This window comes from Plectropomus leopardus, chromosome 1 (genome assembly GCF_026936395.1).
Source record: "Plectropomus leopardus strain MGB_pleo_1.0 chromosome 1, ASM2693639v1, whole genome shotgun sequence".
NCBI classification, from domain to species: Eukaryota; Metazoa; Chordata; class Actinopteri; order Perciformes; family Serranidae; genus Plectropomus; species Plectropomus leopardus.
In genome coordinates, this window is record NC_142176.1 from 36,504,189 (window position 1) to 36,526,006 (window position 21,818).

The window sequence follows — 21,818 nt, forward strand, 5'->3', positions numbered from 1 at the left end:
AAGGCTAAATAAACTGTTGAATCATTGGGACCAAAGTTGTGGCTGAAATATTTGATTCTTGGAATGTAGTCTGCTTAATATTTAACCACCAGATATTTTTTTATTTAATAAGTAAATATATTGATAGAAGTTTTACACTATTGACCCAAAATATAGCTTAACTGCATTTTGTTTTACTCACCGAGATTTTATGAACTTTATGCACTCCTAGTTCCGATTATATTCAAAAAGCTTAATTCATCCTTCTATAATAGTTCATTATACAAAAAACAGCCTTTTAAATTTCTTTACATTTTTTTATTTCGTGATTTTTTGTAATTATTTTCTTCTTCCTTTTCTTTTTTTTTTTTAGAAAATTATTTTTAACATGGTTGTTTGGAGTTTCTGTTGTGAAAATCAAGTCTGAATGAAAAAAAATCATCATGAAACATTCTTATTGCATTAAAACACAATTTAGTAGGTGAGACATTTTTGCACTTACTGCTAGCAGCAAAATGCCGTGTTGGGACTGAATGGTTAAATAAAAGCACAAACACAAAATAAAATAGCATTCGTTTCAGAACTGAAAAACAACAAGCCAATTAAAAAAAAAAAATCAAAAAAAGAGACTAAGTATTCCACCCAGGGCGTGTGAGCGTTTGGGTCGATGGAATAAAGCGTAATCTTACTTTGTGGTATTTTATCTCCATAAATCCTTTGCTATTTATACATACCAAATGATTTATCGAGATGGTTCTGTGTAAACAAATATAATTCCGTTTAATTATAGCTATTTGATTGCACGTCGTTTATGAACCCTAGTCTTTCATTTTATTGTTTAACATGTATTTATTTATCTATTTATTTAATGACTCGATTTACTTTCTCCTTTAGTTATAAACTTGTTATTTTATTGTGGCGAATGTAAAGGTTCTAAAGCGCCGCAGTCTTGAACTTTGTCCTGCTCTGGAAATAGTTGCACACACTGATACACTGGCCTGTACAGTGGATTAACTAAACCCCTTTAAAAAGACTTAGTTAAGAGTGAAGCCAAATCATCAAGAATCCCGTTTTCTCAAAAACACGTGAAGTCATTTTGTAGCAACCGAGAGATTTAAACCACCAAACGTGGCGACGGCCTTCGCTATTCTATAGAAATCGATCAAAGTTGAGGTGCAGTTGCTCTGATGTCCCTGAGCGATTCCCGTGATTTTTGTGAGATACTGCACGATCAGGAGCAGAAGAAGAAGAAGAAGAAGAAGAAGAAGAAGAGGAAGAAGAAGAAGAAGAAGAAGAAGAAGAGGAAGAAGAAGAAGAAGAAGAAGAAGAAGAAGAAGAAGAAGAAGAAGAAAGCACTTTCATGGCTGAAACGAAGCTCCATCTGTCTAAAGCTGGCATTAAACGGACCTGCAGGCTAAAACATCTGAGAAGCGATTTCACATTTTGTGCGGAAAGCCTGTTCAAAAGCGATATCTCTGGGACACATTTAACATGGAAACCTCATCAGATCAGAGGAAAATCTACTTTCATCTTTTGCAGGAGATCAGTAGCTCCACTTGACAATTACTAAATGCATTTTTGTCATTTAATTACATGCTGGAAATGCATTACAGTGTGTGAAATTCGTCTGTCCAGACTCCTTTCATCATGTTTTTTCACTAGTCTGTGAAATAGGTGAAGTCAAACTTAGATAGATAGATAGTGTATCCATATCCATATAAAATAAATAAAGGTGACAGAATTATGGTCTATCTATCTATCTATCTATCTATCTGTGGGCCAATCTAAGCTGCTGAGAAAAGAGAACAGGCTCTTTTCTTCCTCCTTTAGGTCTCCTCCTTGTCCCCAAATTGCCCTTTTAATCCTGTTCCATGTGTAAGACTGACATCATGCCACTCTGGCTCCCTGCTCTGATGTCTTCAAGCTGATGGTGTGAATCAAGAGGTTCCCCTGGCTCCCTCTAGTGACCTTTGACCCCGTGTTGCCCCTTTTCTGACACTGGCTCAAGAGAAGGGATATATGATAGTGATGAGATGCTCAGGGATGATGAGCTATGGCACCAAGCTACCACACTCCCTTGATTTAAATGAATTTGCCTAAATATGACTTAAAAGATAAATTTTAAGGGACTTCACTATATTTATCAGATGGGTGGTGGCAGGGGTGTGACCTTTTTTTACATCCCAGAGCAGCAAATATTTTTCTTGAGCCACCATGAGTGACTGGGGGGAAATGTATGACCCTCAGATCACTATAAATAATCATACCTCACAGTTTCGGGCAATGATAAACGGTGCGATTTTGGAGAATTTTAGAGAAAACATTCTTATAACACCAACTTGCAGGTTTGGATGGGCTCTGGAGGAATTTAAAATAAATAGAAAATACAATCATTTTGAATTGAATGTCCTACTCCAGTGCTGAAAAAGATATTGAAAGTGCCACCTCTCCCCTTTCATAAATTATGAACAGTCCCTAATCACAGAGCAAGCATCATTAAAGGAGCATTGTTCCCAAACGCTCCGTTTCAAAATCACAGTTTTGATTTAAAATTTGGCTTAATTTTTGTCACTTTTTTCCCCCTCTCATGTGAATAATGCACATTTACACTCAGGCACAGGCGAGTGCCACGCCTCAGCGAGCCCATCTGATGCTCATGAAAACAAATTCTTAAAAGCAGTGAATGTGGGAGGAAGGCTGTCTGCTGAGGAGCCCCCTCGCAAAACATTTCAGCGACCAAGGAGGAGAGAAAAAAAAAACAAAAACGCACCAATCAACTCAAGGACTGTACAAAGAGCGGTCTGTCGTTGCTAAGAGACAGATGCAGAATAACCTCCATGAGAAACCTGACCATGACCCTTCCTCCTCCTCCTCCTCCTCCTCCTCTTCCCAAACAGTCTCTCCCTCTCCTACCCAATTACTACTGAACATTAAAGCCCACCTCTGTCACATTAAAGCTGAAAGACAGGGAAGTGGAGGAGGGGTGGGTAAGATGCTACACAAGATTTTTGGATTATTCCTTAAAGCAAAAATAAAGCCATTTTTCGAAGGGGTGGATGAATTTGTTTTGGGAGCAGTGCATGATGGGTTGATGTCGATGTGTTTTATGCAGCCTGGCGGAGGGGCGGAGCTTGGGATGGATGAGAGAAGGTGGGGGTGGGCAGAGGGAGTCTGTCAGACGAATGAGAAGATGAAGATTTGACAGAGAGGTGGCAGAGAGTTCAGCTTATACGAGGCCTGTCGATTAGTCTGTTTGTGGCTGACAGGTGGAATCCCAGGGGCACGTCTGTCACTGCGTCTGCTGCCAGGCCAGGCCGCACCACCACCACCACAGGAGACACCCATGGGCGGGGATATGCTCCAGACACGGAGGCACCTCATTGGCCCGGCCCTGCAGCCCTGCCTCCCAGTCAGAGCCTAGATTAAAGCTTTATTGTGCACCGAAAGCAGGGCGAAAGTCATGTTAATCCCCCACTAATACATTGCTATCAGTGATCTGTTTTTACAACCCGATCCAAACAAGCTTCCTGGAACTGGTATTAATCTGACCGAAGGCACAATAGATTTTTGGGCGCATGTGAAATAGTATTTTTTTGTTTGTTTGTTTTTTTTATACATAGGCCTACTGTAGCAGCAGTGTATGTGACTCTGAAAAGCATAGTGCTGAGAGGGCCTCTGCTGTTGCTAAGATCTATTAACATGCAAATCTTCCTTTTTTTACTAAAAAGGCAACTGGGGCAAAAAGAAAAATCATACTGGGATGAAGAAAATAATGCCAAGACTTAAATCTAAACATTATGACCAAAGTCAGATGAAGCCAGACAGCTTTCAGACTGTCCAAGATACAGCCAGATTATAAAAGTGTAACATTAAAAGTAGGGCTGTCAGTGTTAACATGTTTATCACAAGGTCTGTACAAAATGATTTATTCATTTATTTGTTTAATTTTTAATCGTGTTAATTGCTGGCCGACATTCCTGTCTTTAAGAGGCTGTACTGGGCTGAGTTTAAAGCTAGAATGCTAAAGCTAGCATGATACTGGTTTCATTTGAAACTAGCAGACCTGAGGAATCCAGTGGTCCCAACCATGTCATGCTAGCTTTTCAGGAAAGGGGCCAAATAACACTCAAATTTAGGGTAAATTTTGCCAATAGAAAAATGGCATGGTCATTTTACAGGCATCCCTTGACCTCTGACCTCAAGATATCTGAATGAAAATGGTATCTATGGGTGCCCATGAGTCTCTCCTTTTACACACATGCCCACTTTATGTTAGTCCCATGCAGTTTTTTTCATATGATTCCTAATCAAGACAATCTGGTAAAAACTATTTTCTCTTGTCAAGATGGACTTCAAAACTGTTTTGTTATGCAAAATAATGTAACTGAAAACATGACTAAAACATGTGATTAATCGTGATTAACTATCTGCTATTAATTGTGATTTTTAAAAGTGATCGTTTGACAGCCCTAGTTGCAACCTCTTTATAAAGTAGCCAACTAATTCCACCTGCATGCTGGAAAGTCTTGATCACAGCAAAAATATGAAAAAAACAAGAAACCGTCTTGCAATGGGATAAAAATATGACAATCTGCAAATTAAAACTAATGTGGGCCATAGGTGAACAGTGGGTGGGCTAATGGCCCCTTTCCTAATTCCTACCCTCATACTTCCAGCTCAAGGGGGCCACCCATCTTTAAAACTCAGCCTCCATTTTGATCTCAGCTACACACCGCTAAAGTTTCACACTGCATCTTGCATGGTTGCAGAGCGTTAACAAAATCTGTCCACAGATAGACATCTTAACACCTGGCAAAAAACTCAGAATGACTTCACACACAGATTCAAGAAATGAAAATAATACTGGAAGTCGTGGCTGGTACTAAGAAAACACAGCCAGGCAGAGGGCAGGGTCTCTGCAGATGTAGTGATAGATGGTCATAAATTATGGCTGAGAGGGATTATGAGTCTTTACATTGTGTTTGGGGAAATCCTGCATAGTATGACTTTAAGTACAGTATACCAACACATCTGAACATCTATCAACAGAGTAGGTTGTTTGCCATTGACATGCAACAGTTCTGGAATTACTTCTGCCTTCATTAAGGTTATAATAATCAGTTTTATTTAATCTCTTTCATAAAGTGCTCATTGTCAAAAAGTCCACCCAACATCTTTCAGCATTACATTAAAATTCAACAGCATCACAAACTGCATCCTCCAGAATGGACACAATGTCAAACTGACAGCTCTTTGTAACAGTTTAAAACATTATTGACATATGGTGTAACCTTCATGATGGCAGGATTTATTGTAGCATTAGTTTTAGCCGTGTGTACATAATAAACTGGCAGCACAACAGATTTCTGATGCTTCTACAATAATGGCTACTTTATGCATCAAAATCTAATATAAATATAGTGCGCTTCTCTCCCACTTTATTTTACACATTTATTGCAAATTAAATGAATTGTTTTTCTTCTTCTTTTTTTTTTACCTGATCTTATTTTTCTACTTTAATGTGCAGAAAATATAATTCAATTATTAAATAAAAAAAATAAAAATAATAAAATAGGTTCAAGCTCTGTTTTTCTGTTTTTGTCTTGGAGACCTATGAAGGCAGACAGAAGTCAATTGATGTTACAAGACAAAACTCAGATTTCAGACATCTGGAGGGAATGTTGGACATGAAACTATCAAACAAACATCTCACTGACAGAGCACTGATGCACGTAGACATTTGTGGGCAATGATATAAGGTACGATCACACAAAGACACATTTGATTTCACAGAGGATTCCTTATGCTAACTTGTCTCCTGTGTTTGCTGTTGCCTATTGTGCAGCATTGTTCCTAACAAAGACGGAAAGATGCTGATTTCTGTCTGACCACTTCTTAATCATCAGTGATCATTCATGGGTCACTGGAATATTGTCTGTGTGCTGTGACCTTTGACCTCTTGATCTCATGGCCACTGGTTGTTTGTTATCTTGCTAATCTAGGGAAGCGGAGGATGGTGGCTCAGAGAATCACTGAAATTCCTCAAAGTTAACTTGTATTATTCCAAATGATGTCACTTTTGTTTTTCTGACCGTGTTTAAGGATGATATGGCAGTGGTTCTGACACATGTGGGGTGGGGGCTCTGGGTGCATGCAAGCAGCAAACTGAGAATGTATTGATCTTAAGCCAATAGTTAATATAGTGAAATGTGCAGTTTTGCATATTGCAGCCTTAAACTGCAAAAAAAGAACACATGTAGCTTGAGTTTTTTAAAACCAGTTTGTGCCAATAAACAGCCACAGCCTCAGCCGATCTCTGATGCTTTTTTTAAAAAGAAACACAAATGAGTTCAGCTCACCAGGAGAATCCTCTGAACTTTGATCATGAAGGATTCCAGCTGTTCTCTTCTGAGTTGGAGTCAATGGTTGAGTTTGTCCTTCTGCTTTAAATTTTTCCTGGCAAGCAGCCTGTATAGTCACAGATATCACGGTTTATTCCTCCATTCACAGGAAGCCATTTGCAGCTATTCACTCTTATAGAGCATGGATCTCTCATTAAAGGTAATAATACCTCATAGTGAGTGTGGAGTCCTCATTTGGTTCAGTCCAAATTCCGATTTGCCAATATATTTCACTGCATCTGACCAAGGTCTGTAAAAAGACAATGACAGCAGTTACATTTTAAAAAGACATTGTCATCATATTTATTTTTATTAAAAAGTGGTGTAAGATGTAATTCCTACAAATTTTTAAAATTCCCCGGAGCCTCATTGGCAACATGTTGGCGACGACTAATCTTGTGTGTCAACAAAAAAAAGGAAATAAGACATAATACAAGGCATAAAACATACAGCTGAAATAGTGCAGTACAGTAAATAGTAGCCTATATACTCATACTTAGATGTATAGTATAAGTACAAAGAATATACATTTAAATGGCCATTGCCTTCATAACTTCTTAAAAAAAGAATCAAAAGGATCAGAACACGTCAAATGTAATAAAGTTGGTCTGTGGTGTAGGTGTGCCTTTAGTGCATGGCCCTCCTCAAAGCTACTGCAGGGGGCCATTAATAGAGATTACATATATATATATATATATATATATATATATATATATATATATATATATATATATATATATATATATATATATATATATATATATATATATAGTTGTTTTAAATGATGATTTGTTATGTGCATGTTATGTGAGGAGGTAGCCAGCATTATAATGTAATGCCATGCAGTTGCATTCATTAACAATTTGGAAATTGTACTCCTAAAGTATTAACAGGTAAATGAACCAAAAGTTTTCTAATCGATTCTGTTTAATACTTTGAATCTTAAGTCGTCACCTGATGTGTAGAGAGGTGTCACCACTGGTGCCCATGCTGATATTATTTGGGTAAGTGGGCAGAGTCTAATGTATTACATTAGAGATGGGACTTTGCATTCTGCTGCAGCTACTTATCTACATGTATCTAATGAGACGTTTGGATCCCTACAGAGAGTTTGTGTCCAGTGCAGCCTATAAGGGAAATGCAATGGTCATTTTAGTGAGCAAAGTAAATCGACTAAAAACTTAAACCTTGGAGCTTCAATTGTGTCTGAATGCAAGCTGAGGCATGAGTCTACAGTATTAGGTGGGATTGCTTTATATCAGGTTACATACATTGGGTCGGCTTTGTGGGCCTAATTCAGAGTACTGTCTAGGGAAAATTAACAGCAGCATTAACGGCATGCATTTTACAGAAAGCACATGACGTATGAAAGGCTTTAGTTTTACATTTTAAAAGGTGTAGGTCAGGATTATTATCTGTCTGTCTGTGTATTAGAACTAGATCTAGATTTGTATTTCTAATATCATAATAGCATACTTACCATGTTTCATTTAGTGCAATATATTATTGTCCTACTTTTTAGTCCATGCTGTGAAACAAATGGAGGAAACAAATCTTGACCAAAAAACTAGCATTAGTTTTGCATTTTGGTTGCGTGCAAAGAGAGTCTCTCCATTTAGACGTGTTATGTAATGGGAGGCTGTAATCTGTTATATAATAACAGGGTAAGTGAAATGTGCTGTGCTTACATTGGTGAATTCCAGGATTTGTTTTTATCCCAAATTGTTTGTTCTCTTTAACATCTGTAAGATAGTAGAAATTAAAGTTAAAATATTGCTTACATAATGTTAAATTAACCTTTTCAGCCTGGCTTTGGGCTTTCATGGCTATAGCAGAGGACACATGTGAGATATAGGTCACAGTGGTTGTATTTTATTTGGCACAATTCTCACAATGTTTTAGCTATCAAATAAAGGGGAAAAAACATCATAAAGAAAATCTTGGGAAAAATGTGCATTTTGCTGCAGATTTATTTTGCTCTGAGTCTGAAATATATTTCTTTCCTCCACTCCTTTGAGAATTGGACCTTCACATACTGTGTTCTTTTCACAAAGACGTCTCGTAGGGGTCCTGTATGAAGGAATGAAGGACACAACAAGCTTAAAAATAGACTACAACATGGTTGACCCAATAATGTTAGAGAATGTGGTTGGATTTAAGAAAAGAACAGAATGGGAATTTGCAGAAAGTGTGCCAAACGATTGAAATGTGTTGTCAGAAAACCTCTGACAAGTGTTTACTTCGTATACATTTGTTTTCCTCCAGCTCACCGAGAAATACTCTGTATTTCCCTTGTCAACTATTAGTGTTGGGTTGCATTAACTTTAACTGCCTTTTGGCCCACACTATGATTTTTTAAAATGATTTGCTGTAGTCATAAACAAACTGAAAATGGGAAATCCTGCCTTGTGTGTCCTGGAGATTATTCTTATAACTAGTGGAAATACTAACATTAAAGGTCCCATATTGTAAAAAGTCAGACTGCCATGCCTAATATAAAGCAGGTAGAGGTGTTATATAAATAATGTGAAAGTATCAAAGTGCACAATTCACAGAGAAATGCACGCAGCCCATATTCAGAAACTCTGCCTTTAAACGGGATGACAGGATTTCTGTGAATTTGTGATGTCACAACTACAGGCTACTTTATGAACCTTTTAAAATATAAACATAAACATTGTGAATGGGCTGTTGGAATGTTTTGCAGTGTATGCGAAAAACGGAGTGTTTCAGAAGGAAGTTGAATACAGGCATATTATTCAGACAGTCTGAAAATAATAATGTGTTTTTTGAAAAAGCGTGAAAAAACATTCTAGTAAACCCCCTAAAAGTATGAACCTGAAAATGAGCATGATATAATACCTTTAATTTTACTCTGATACAGGGCTGCATCTAATGGCTACTTTCAGCAAGAAATAATCTGCCCCTTTTTTATTAATCTTTGGGAAAATGGTTAAAAATGCTTATTGCATTTTGGGGAATACAAGGGGATGTCTTTAGATCGCTTGGCATGTCTGAGCAAACTAATAATAAGAGTATAACCAAAATTGTTGTCGAATGATTTTGTTTATCAGCTAATGGTTTCAGCTGTATTCTGGGGGACAAATGCACGTTTTAAATAGATGTCCCCGGCATTCCTCCAAAATCTACACCTATGATGTTTAGTTATTTTGCAAAATGAATATGAAGGAAGTTGAAACAAGTCATGGTTTTATGTATTACACAAGAGGGAAACTAGTAGGTGAGAGAAGGAAGAGAGGCCCTGGATCCTGCAGATGGTCTGTCAGCTCCATTCAAACAACATAACACAAACCAGAGCTTCTCTTTCACCTGCTTGTTGCTCTGATGATGAAATTCTCACTTCATCATCAAGAAAAAGTTTATGAATAAATATTCCTTTTAGGACTGAGTCGGTGGGGAGAAGTCATCATACTGAATCACATTCTGTCATAAATGGTTTGAACTGCTGGTGTACTCGCCATTTCTCTCTGCTCAGGATATTTTTGGCTCTCCAATGTGGCAAACACAGAGATGCATAGAGAAAGAGAGAGAGAGAGAGTGATGGCTGTCAGAGGGAGAGAGAGGCTCACAGAACTCCCCCGGCAGGCAGTGTGTGAGATCTTGGGGCCCCAGGGGCCCTTTGGATGGCTCACACTGAATGGCTGCCCTGGCGAGGTGACCAGGCTCATTGAGAACAGGTTACGAGGGGAAGGGAATGCTTTTGCTCTGCGTTTGGCCCCCTGACCCACTGTCCAACGTCTGCCTTGGCAGCTTTGAAACCCAACATATTTATTTGCAACGCTCTGAAGAGAGAGGGTGGAGCGGCTGTCAGAATAAAGTCATCGTCCTGCTGACAGCTTCATCTGCTGTTGAAGGGCAGCTATGACAGGCGCACAATGTCGCCGCGTCCGCCAGCCCTGGGCGAAGGACTGTCATCTGTGGACATGCTGGGAATCTCGCAACCATGTCCCCGCCCTCCCCTCTCCCAAGCTCCCTTGATATGCCAGAATTATTTTTTTTGGCCCTGTTAGAAATGTTTTTCATCTCAGGGTACTAGGATGTCAACTGGGTAACATGTGGGAACCCTCCATTGCCTAGAGAGAGTCCATGCTTTTGTTGGCTTTATCATAATGAAAAGATGAAACAGAAAAGTATGTGTAAGCCACGCCTAAATACATGTATATATAGATATCTAAATGCACGTAAATAGAAATATGTAGATACTTTAACACTCCAAATAAAAGCCTAGTCCCAAATAAACGCCTAGTTCCTTTTACAAGCTGGATGTGGCTACAAATTTTGATAAATAAACACCCGTCTTAATTGGAAACCCAGTCTTGTTGCCATGCAGTTCATTGTTATAGTGATTTTTTGGATGTATAAAGCCGATTTGTTGGCTACCTGCTGGAATTAATGTTAGTTAGCTGATTAGATCATGTAAAAAATATGTATATATGTTTAAACTTTTGTCAATGTGGTAGTACTACTAACAATGTTAGCTTGGTAAGATTCCCACAATTAAATCATTTCGTTAATTTTACTGAGACTTTGAGCACCAAAGAAGACAGTATTACCGGCATAAATAAATAAGAGACGAAAAAAGAAAAAAAGATTAGTAGATGTAGAAGACTATTTTTAAAAAAAAGCTAGGGAAAAATGTCCACTGAACTATAGTCATAATTATCATAATTATATATTTTAAATTATTTTACAGAATTTTATCATTTTCAAGGTTTTTCTCTCTCCAAGTTGTTTCTCGCTTTGTATTTTTTTTTTTTTTTAACTTTTTTTGTAAAGGTTGTTTGGCAAATATTCAAGTAATTTTCTTATACTTTTCACATATTTCTTGCTAACTTCTGGGTCATTTTTTCTTTGCTTACTCATTACCCTCCTCCCATGTTGCTGAAAAAAATAAATAAATAAAACAATCTGTACCCACCCAAAAATATGCCATAAGAAGGCATTCCTGCATGCCTTATCATCATACGTAACCCTTTTGTAACACCAAACATTTTGAGCAGTATTTGTAATTTAATTACATATCTTTCCCTCAGTAACTGTAAGTGATTACAATGACATTTATTTTGTAATTTAATTTAATTACTATTAGTAATTACAAATACCTAGTTACTTCCCATCACTGCCAAAAAAACACACAAAGATATAATAAACAACAGCATAATGTGAGCTTTAAGTTGAAAATGTGCACTTCTTTTCGTAATGTACAACCCATCTTTCTCAAGTTAACTTTTTTACATTTTTGGTGGCAAATATAAAAATGTACTTCAAATTTTAGTAACTGATGTTACTGACAAACAAACAAAAACAGGTTGCTGGTTGCTTGACCAAACTGACCAAACCACCAAGACTAAGATTTATAGACGGAGATATAAACTGTCGGCAAAGCGACCTCTGTGTACTGGCCCTGTGCAGGTAATTGCCTTAGCGATGCTCCCGGTGGTGAAGCAGCAGTGCTGCGACCAGCTGGCGTCATGCTAATATGCACGGGGCACCCGTCATCCTCTCCTATCAATAAGTCATTATCTGAGCCATGCCACTGATGGGCATCCTGCAGACCACTCTGCAGAGCAGACAAAGAGGATGGAGGGAATGTTGGAATTCTGCCCATGTATGAGATGTTAATCATGCCATACGGAGGGCATGAACAACACCACGACACAGACGCCAGTTCAGGCTGAATTGAGTCTCTCACCACCTTTACAGGTTGAGTTTAATTTACTCACTAAATAATCTAAACACCATAGCGATAATCTAGAAGACAGAAGCACTGTGTAGATAAAAATGTTGACAAATTCATGTCAGGCAATGACAAATATTACAGAGGACCCACAGAAATAAGCTTTACACATGTTTTGCAGACTTTCTAACCCCAGATTTCGCCTCAAGCCCCTTTCACACTTGCACTACATCCCTGACATGTTCAGACCAATTTCCCACATGGCGTCATGTGTGAATGGGCACAAGGATCAACATTTAGGAGAAACTGGGCTACCACTTTATCACCTCAAGACCTTGAAAACATTTCAAGTAAATACTGTTACACCTGCATTGTGAGAAAAGCAGTAACATTGCAGGGCACAGGCACATAAAGGGCAATATCGATTTTATAAAAGACACATTTTGTTTTTACATTGAGCAGGTGAACATATCACAAGACTGCCCTGATAATGTATATGAATCGACTTGTTTATGACTCAGCATTTACCATTGAATGTCTCACAAACTGGTAAAATATCAAATACACTACAAGAATACTGGCAGCAGACAAAAACAGCTCCTCACCTGCCATAGGAGACATCTTCCTCTGCGTACACAAATATCCAGCCATATCCCCTCTTCTTTTGTTGAATTTTATGGCGGTAAGCATCAATGCGTGTTGCATCACTGCCTTCTGCTGGACCCATCTATTCTGGTAGTGCCATGGCATATCTGAAAAAGTGCAAGAAAGAAATGTTACTGAATGTATTGCAGGTGTGAATAGTGGAAATCATTACCTAAAAGGTTATCGCACCAGGAGATAGGTATGTGTGAAAGAGGCTTTTGACTGCCCTGTCCTCCTGGTGGAGGTTGTTGGAGTCGTATGCAGACACTGCTCAGGGCTGGATGTTTTTCAGCCAAAAAGGTATTATTACTATTATTTGTTTAATTTTCTTGATCTATAATTAACATTCTGCTACAAATATGCTAAAATGCTATGTAAAGGTAAATATGCAACATTATTTATAATAAAGTATCAGGTCTCTATCAAGGAAACAAAATGTGATTGTGGGGTTAGTGTATTAACTGTGTAGCTAATTACATAACATTTAAAATTATTAGATAAAAAGTACAATGTACTGTTTGAGTTGCAGAGTTATTTCGTAGGAACAGAGCTTGCTTGTGATTGCCCCATGCAGCACGTTTGCGGATGACACTGCATTGCTTTGCGACAAAAGTTTAGCCACTTTTTCAACTTTTCAACTTTGCAGGACAGATAAATGTATGTTGCATTGCTGTGCCAGTTCGGTAGCGAAATAAAAATAAATAAGGAATTCTTAGACCAGTGCTGCCCCCCAGATGTTTCTTAGTAAAAAAAAAAAAATTAAATTGACTTTTGAAAAAGTAAAAAAATGCATTGCTGTTGCAGACTGTTGATTGTTTCTACGTTTATAAATTGTGATTATGATTGTGATTATTATATTATAATTGTGCTGCAAGTGTGGTAAGAAAAAAAAAAGGAGAGGCAGAGACATTAGTAAATGGATTAAAGGCATTTCAGTTGAGGGAAACGGGATTCTAGTACCGTTTTGCATCCTAACAATGCAATAAGTGTTTGCTTTAGGCCTGTAGCCCACCATTGATTGCCACTCTTGGCCTTACAAGGGAAAAAAATTGGGCATCCTCGCCTTGGACTGACACAGTCTGTCCTACGTGAGGAAAGAACACATAGATAAATGTTGCTGCACTCTACATGCTGACACAAAATAGCCGGAAAAATAAATCAAAACTGAGAGAACAAGAGTCAGCAATGTCTAACTTGCCCTTCTTTGTGGCATTTATCACCCTACATATTCCCCGCAATATCCCCACTAAATCTCTTAGCACCATCTCCACCATCAGCTCAAATCAGCGTCCACCCCTGATTGATATGAACAATAACAGAAGAAAGCTTATTAATGGTGAACATAATTGTCCTAGACAAAAGGCCAAACACAGCGAATCACACTTTACAGCGGGAGTGAGCAGAAGGCGACGTCTGGGCTGCAGCCAGTGAGCAGGGGGAAATATTTCACTGCAGATATCCATCTACCACCTGAATCACATTTCATTACTGGGTCAGAAAGCCAGACTCCAAAAGCTCATTTTTAGTACCTAATACACAAGCTGGCATTGTTTCTGTGGGTAGATTTAATGTTAATGAATGTACACGACATAGTAGGTAACATAGGTTCTATATATGTGCGTGTATTAGGAGAGAGCAGAGAGAGTATGGCCAATTTTTTACAGCGTGTATGTGCTGTAGAAAAAACATTTAGCTAATGGAATATGTTCAAATAACAGATATAGATGGTTAGAAAATGAACATTCAGAAATTACACTTTAATCCAATCTGACTTATTTTAAAGGACGCCTTGTGGTGTCCCTACCCGTGTGTGCTAGTGTCTTCCATTAGGTACATTACATTTGGCACCACAATAAATGACTGCAGCCTGTTGGAGATGTTAAATGAGGTAGACAAGGCTTAAATCCTCTACTGCGTTGATAACTGGCTCGCCACTCTCTCTTTCTAACACACTGCTGCGAGGAGGAGGGTTAACTATCAGCCATAATGTGTAACTGAAGATCAGCTTCCCCCTCCGGCTTCACTCCTCACACTCCCCCCACCATCGCCACAACCACCGCAACCCCTCTCTCCCGCCACACCCTCCACCCCCATCCCAGCCCTCCCCTCCCTCCCAGCATCCCCTGCTGCTGTTGTTGGGGTGGTCTCTGCTTCTGCTGTCACCAAGCCGCCGGTCTTTCAGCCGTCCCGCTCCCTCCCTGTGTTTTTTTTTTTTTGCCGCTCTCTTAGGCGTCACAAGATTACTGAAGCAGTGCTGACATCTCTATCAGCCTGACCTAACACTCTGCCCTTTTCCTCCCTCCCTCTCCTCTCCTCCTCCTCCTCCTCCAACACTCCAGGATCCATCACACTCTTGGCCTCAGCCGCTCACTACCACACATTAAAAAAAATAAAAAGGGGAACAAAAACATAAAAAGAAAAATAAAGTTTTTCCTCTCCAGCAGGCAGTACATGAAATAAACACTTTACTGCCTCCAGCATTTAACAGTGATTCAGATAAGACTGCAGTCTTTCTCCATTTCCAGGAGGTTTGTCCAGGGCATCCCCATGGTTTAGTTGGCTAATGTGTTCATGGACTATATAAATGTAATATGTTTAAATCTAAACAGAGACCTTTAACTCATATTATGCTATTTTCCACTCACCCACACATCCATCCATATTTTGTTTTTTACTGAAAATATAGAATAATTCCAGGAAATGTATTTTTAAAAATGTGTTTTTTACTACCCTCACAGTGTTGCGCTGTGGATGGCTATGTTCTGTCAAAATGAAATAGTCTACAAAATCTCATGGCAATCCATTCATTAGTTGTCAAAGACATTAGGCAGGTTTCCAATATCACTCAAAATGCACAAATTGAAACTGAGATGATAAAATATGTCAAATGAAGACAAACCTCGCATTTATTGCAAAAAAAGTTTTTACAGTCACACAAGGTGGTATTTCAGGTGATCCGAAAAAGCCATATTTAGCAAAACTGAAACAGAAACACTTTTTTTGCTTTTATTGGGCACATGATGCAAAAAAAGGAGTCACATGACATTCTACAAACTAAACTGGCTCCCTCATGATGCAGCAGGTGCTACGAGAGGTGTTGTTGCATTGCTTAAGTCTTCAAAAACTGTTTGGATCATCTGAAGTTTTGAATCCACAATTCCACTGTGAAATTGTGGACTATCACCTCCTAGAAATCCGTCGTATTGCCTTTCTATTATCGCTCGCATTACATGCCTATATCACCTTAAATTGGAAATAATGACGGCTAGTGAAGTTGCTGCAATAGCAATAAACCTGCTAATATTTTGGACATACACTGCCATGCTTCTTGGAATTCACAAGAGGAAAAGTCACATAACGCAGTCATCTCGGAATTGTGCTTTGACATTTCAAAAATAATCACTTTAGTTTTGCGCAAATCTGTAATGTTAACCTGCCTATTGATGGCTCCAAGAGGATGGACCATAATGACTTTGGCTCTGATTTTACCTCTGCTACCACTAAAAGGTTGACACTTGTAGTTTTGTGTGAAATGTTTTAACATCTATTGGATGGAGTGCCATGAAATCTGCACTCGGTGTTGCCAAATGTACAATAATTATCATATAACTTTGCTCTCTTTATGATTAGGAATGGCAAAAAGTGCCATGACATATTATAATTTGACCATATTGTGATGCTTGCAATAACTATAGTCTTATTTTAGTTCATATCCCGATATGATCAGTATTGCTAAAAATGGAATCTACCTCTGCGTTTATGCAGCTCTTCTCACGTGACCTTTTTTCAGCCAATTATGCTTGGTGTAAACTACCTGAAAGTGACTCGAACCATTTCAGAGCTGTAGCTTGAACTTTCTCACTAAGGTATGCTGTGTTGTTTTATATGCAACACTAAGTGCAGCTATTTATTCAATTAGCTTAGCTTTGCCTTCACTGTTTTTATGTAAAATATGACCAGGCTTCTAGTTGTGCTGTCTTGTAATAAATTTTGTAGTAGTGGGGTTTTTAGAAAAACTGTCAGACTGTCAACCTATGGGCTCATACTCCCTTGCACACATCATAGCTATAGCTAAAGCTATGTCAGTATATTTGTAGGTGTGTCAAAAAGTTGATTAAATTTGTGTTTTGTAGAATTACACATTATTTATTCTCATGGTTATGACTTGCACATGATAATTTTCCCCAAGATATGATCATGTTAAATCTCTGGTACAACAGTTCAACATTTCACATTTAGCAGTGCTGTCATGCCTCACTCAGAATCAGTTGTAATAATATTGCTCATCCTCTAATTCATTTTGTGCTGTGATCTGCTTTAGTGCTAACCAGCAAATGTTAGCATAATAACATGCTCGGATCAGAAGCTGAACATAGTAAAATTCAAACCCGCTAAACATCAGAACATTAACATTGTCACTGCATGCATGTTAGCTTGCTAAATTCACACAAATACATGGTGGTGCCTCAGAGCAACCTACAGTTTAAAACAATTAAATAAATAAAATGAAATGTGCATTTCTGATTTTTCACTGTTCCTAAAATTGCAATTAAAATTAAATTTCTTTGAAATATAATGACCCCAAGCAGGAATGCATTTTCTATTTCAGTCTTGTAGAAAGTTTTAATCCACTTTCATGGGAGACAACAGTTCCTAAGCTCTGCGGGGGTTGAATGCACTGGTGTTTGTTGTCTTCATAAAAGAAGAGAAATTGTGAGAATGATTTTATGGAGTTTTACACACATTGTGCAAATACGGCTGACTTTTAGACCACCAGTGTGACAAAGTGAAATTGATATAGTGACAGATGCAAAACTGTTTACAGAGCAGATTTTCTGCTCAGAGCGGAGACGCAGAGGCAAATCAAAGAGCAGGCCTTGTGATTTCATGCAGAGGATGAAAACAGTCATTTAGGCTGATCACTGCGCACGTTAGTGGCTATTACCTTAAAGCATCACACCAAATGCTTTATACAATAAGTATGACAAATCATATTATATATAATGCTGAAAGTGAATGCAAAGCTTTGACTGGCTGTTTTCTGTTATATTGGGATTTTGGCCACGTATGACAGAAAGGATGTCATATATTTGTCCTTCAGACTTGTTATGTGTCCTTTACGACTCAGTGTTAATGATGAAAAGTCTGGAAAACACGGCAAGGACAACGACACAGTCCACACTGCTGTTTGTATCCTTCACAGGCTTCAAACGCACAGTAAGTGCACTTGTGCTTTTGAGAGTGCTTGTGCATAAATAATCAAAATATGAAATGTACACAAGTCTATATATACACTGTAGTATATATGCATTTACTGCACAGCATGCACTTCATTGCTATGGGAACCTTGAGCAGCCATCAGAGGGGCGACGGCTGTTCTCCAATATTGATCGGACTTATGCCAAATACAAGGTCTGCGTTTTTTACTGCTATAAATGTGATCTGTGGAGTCTTCTTTAAGTCTTGAATGTCAGCATGTATGTACCGCACTATCATTAGTGATAAGTATGTCTCTGCTCTGGTTTAAGAAAAACAAACGCCTGTAATTTGATTGTCCCTGCTGAATGAAGTGATTCTAATGCTGGGCTTTTCACACATATGACCAGTTTCCCCTTTTCATAAGTTATATTGAATTTCCCCAGCTGAATGCTGTCTTTGCTCGCCGGCTGCATTCATCCAATCACCCCCCAGTGTTAGCTTTTGAGATTTGTGAGGGGAATGATTTTCATCTGCAAACAAACTGCTGCTCTTGATAGAATTCCTCCGTCACTGCGGCCTGAGTGTTGTTATTAAGCAACCTAAAATGACACAGTCTGCAGGGGGGCCTGCCAGTGGAAAGATGCTGTCCATTAGCTGTCAACAATGACCACTGGGTCTACCCTCCCATGGGACTGGCAAGCAAGGCATCGTCTCATCCCGAGTCTGGCTGAGAGATCACACAGGCCCCATTGTCTCAAGCAGCCCGGGGTCTTATTGTAGCAGCGGCTCTGGGAAAGGACGAGCCTTCACGTCCGTAGTCTGGTAAAGAATGGGCTTTCTCGCGGCTAAGGCCATGAAAACTGTAAGGGATGAATCTAGGGGAACACAGAGAGGCTACGGAGTAGATTTGGAATAGGGGCACCCCTCCTTAGACGAGTTTTGGAGTCCCCATCCAGACCTCCCTCTCCCTCTCCCAGTGCTGACCTCCCTTCTCCACCTCTGTTTAATAATGCCTGGGCCTTGGTCATTATTTTGGGCAGATGGAGACGGGGGCAGGCAGTGAAAGGAGCTGGTGTCACTCCTGAGGAGAGGATGGTAGGGATGACAGAGAAGAAAAAGCGAATCAGAGAAAAGATCAAAAGCAGAAGCTCGCCTTTCACTCGCCTGAAAGCGCTAAAGAGGATAAGGAACGATCGGGCCTGGGGTCTCCTGTCCTCTCTGGCAATTAGACTCAGCTGATGGAGAGAAAGGCGTGAATGGCAGGGTTCAAGGCCCTCTCTAGGACTCACACAACGGGAAGGAGTTTTTTCCCCGACGCCTCCTTTATCTTCCTCTCCTTTCAGAGTGTCAGAAATGCAGCTGAAATATCTCTCCAAAAAGACAGCACAATCCCCAATGCCAGACCTTAATCACGGTGGCTGATGAGATTGAGAGGGGGGGGGTGCGGTTTGAGAGAAAACACGCATTCTTTTCACAATTCATCTTTACACTTTATATGAGGCCAGGATTCAAGGGAGGTGTAGTCGGTTTATATGCGATAATTAAATTGAACAAATTGGAGTCCATATTTTCACGCGACAGGAGGACATATCACACCCTGCGCACACAGTTGAATACCAATAAACAACTGTATCATTGATTTTAAAAATGTATTATAAAATGGAGCTGTTTTCAAGGGCAAAGCTGAAATTAAAACCATTCATCTTGTCTTTCCTGTTTATTTTCAAATCACAAAAAGCAAAACAAAAAAAAAAAGAAAAATTAAAGGTGCTACAGTCTTGTCAAACTACAGTTCTCTGCAAAAGTCATAGGCCACAATAGATTTGTTGTTTTAGCAAAGTTGCAAAGAGGATATATTTATTTTATTTCTAAGATAGACTAAGATAATACAAAATAATAATAACATGTACAATGCATTAAAACACCAAAAAGCCAGAGCAAAATTGCCTCTTTAAAATGAAGTCAATAATTGGAGTGACCTCCTTTCACAAAGACTTTCTTGAACTCAGACTATCTTGAAGTTTTCTTTGATAAGACATGCTAAGTGGAAAGGGAGGTCACACTAAATACTAACTTTAGCCTGTTTAAGTTGTTTTATTCTGAAATATTTGCAATTATAATATTGCGTACATACTTCCTGCATGTTCTGGTTGTATTTTAGTAATAAGATTTCTGAGAAATACACACATATGATCATTATTACCTTGTTAAAAAAAGTTTAAGGTGGCCTAAGACTTTTGCACACTATTGTAATTTAATATAAACGCGTAATAAATCAGAATGCATGCATCAGTAAACAGATGTTACTTTTATGCCATGATGGTTTTGTACAATAGGTCTGTTTCATACAATTTAGTATTCATTTTTTGACTATAGAGAGCCGTCTCGGGCACGGCCACAGCAACATGTCCCACAGGAACCTATTACCATCTTCTACATATGCAAGAGTTTCAATAGGCCGTCTATCATCCTCACAGAGGGACACGCAGCTTTTGCTACAACTTTAACAGCTTGTCATCAGAGACGCACAGGGGATTTCAATTACGCAGGTCATCAGAGAGTGAAGAAACTGTATTTGGGTCACACATTTAATTTGAACATATATACTTTGGTAAAGGTTGATGAAAGCCATTTGTAAAACCAAAGGAAAATAAAACAAACGGAATTCGGTGTGGTTAAGGAGCTAAGAGGATAAAATGGCTAAATAAGCTTTGAGGGGATTAGACACAATGTTTAAAAAGTAGGTTTGTCTGTGGAGTCCTCCCTTCAGAGGTTTGTTCAGGCCTAGCAGTGTGGACCCCAACCCATAATCCTCCTGCAGACACACCTGCAGAGGAGAGTATAAAGACCCTGGACTGAACTGAGTCAGACATCAAACTTGAAGGAGTCTCTCCACAGAAGCTCCACAACCTCCAGAGCGACCCTGAAGATGACTCTCTCTGCCAGCCTGCTGCTGCTGCTCCTGCTCGGCCTCTCTCAGGCACTTCCTCTCCAGGAGGAGGCAGGCGAAGACACCGTGGACATCACCACCAGGATTCTGACCACCAACAACGGCACAGATGAGCTCCTGCTGGAAGGAGACCTGCTGGCTCCCACAACCAGAAACGCCTTGATGTGCTGGTCCCAGAACTGCCTGTGGAGGAAAGCCTCCAACGGCTTGGTGATGATCCCCTTCACCGTGAGCAGTGACTTCACCAGCTGGGAGAGGCAGCTCATCGACAACGCCATGAAGTCCTTCCACAGCCGCACCTGCCTCCGCTTCGTCCCCCGTCAGAGCGAGTACGACTACATCAGCATCGAGAACAGAGCCGGATGTTTCTCGGCCCTGGGCAGAGCGGGAGGCAGACAGGTGCTCTCTCTCAACAGGCAGGGCTGCCTCTACCACGGCATCATCCAGCACGAGATCAACCACGCTCTGGGCTTCCAGCACGAACAGACCAGGAGCGACCGCGACTACTACGTCAGGATCAACTGGGAGAACATCGACCCGCAGATGGCCTACAACTTCTACAAGCAGAGCACCAACAACCTCAACACTCCCTACGACTACTCCTCCATCATGCACTACGGAAGAACAGCCTTCTCCATCCAGTACGGGAAAGACTCCATCACCCCAATCCCCGACCCCAACGTCCAGATCGGCCAGAGGCAGGGCATGTCCTACTGGGACATCGCCAGGATCAACGCACTCTACGGCTGCTAATGATGTGTCATTCCTTAAAACAAGTAGCTACTTTTTTAGAAAAATCATTAATAAGCAGAAAGCAGAATCTAAAACGGGGTCTGCGAGTCTTACAATACTGTACATTATAAAATCAAAGCAAACATGCAATTTTTGTTTGTGTTGTTTATTTCTGTATTTTTACAGAACCTCCACAATGTAATCCCACGGGTTT

General features: G+C 39.5%; 1 protein-coding gene across 1 annotated transcript; it reads left to right on the forward strand.

The window, feature by feature from the left end:
* Positions 1-20,790: 20,790 nt before the first annotated feature.
* Positions 20,791-21,818, forward strand: LOC121942931 (high choriolytic enzyme 1-like). Its single transcript, XM_042486244.2, has one exon. It carries the CDS (start codon positions 20,852-20,854, stop codon positions 21,623-21,625), a length of 774 nt encoding a protein of 257 aa, XP_042342178.2. The 5' UTR covers positions 20,791-20,851; the 3' UTR covers positions 21,626-21,818.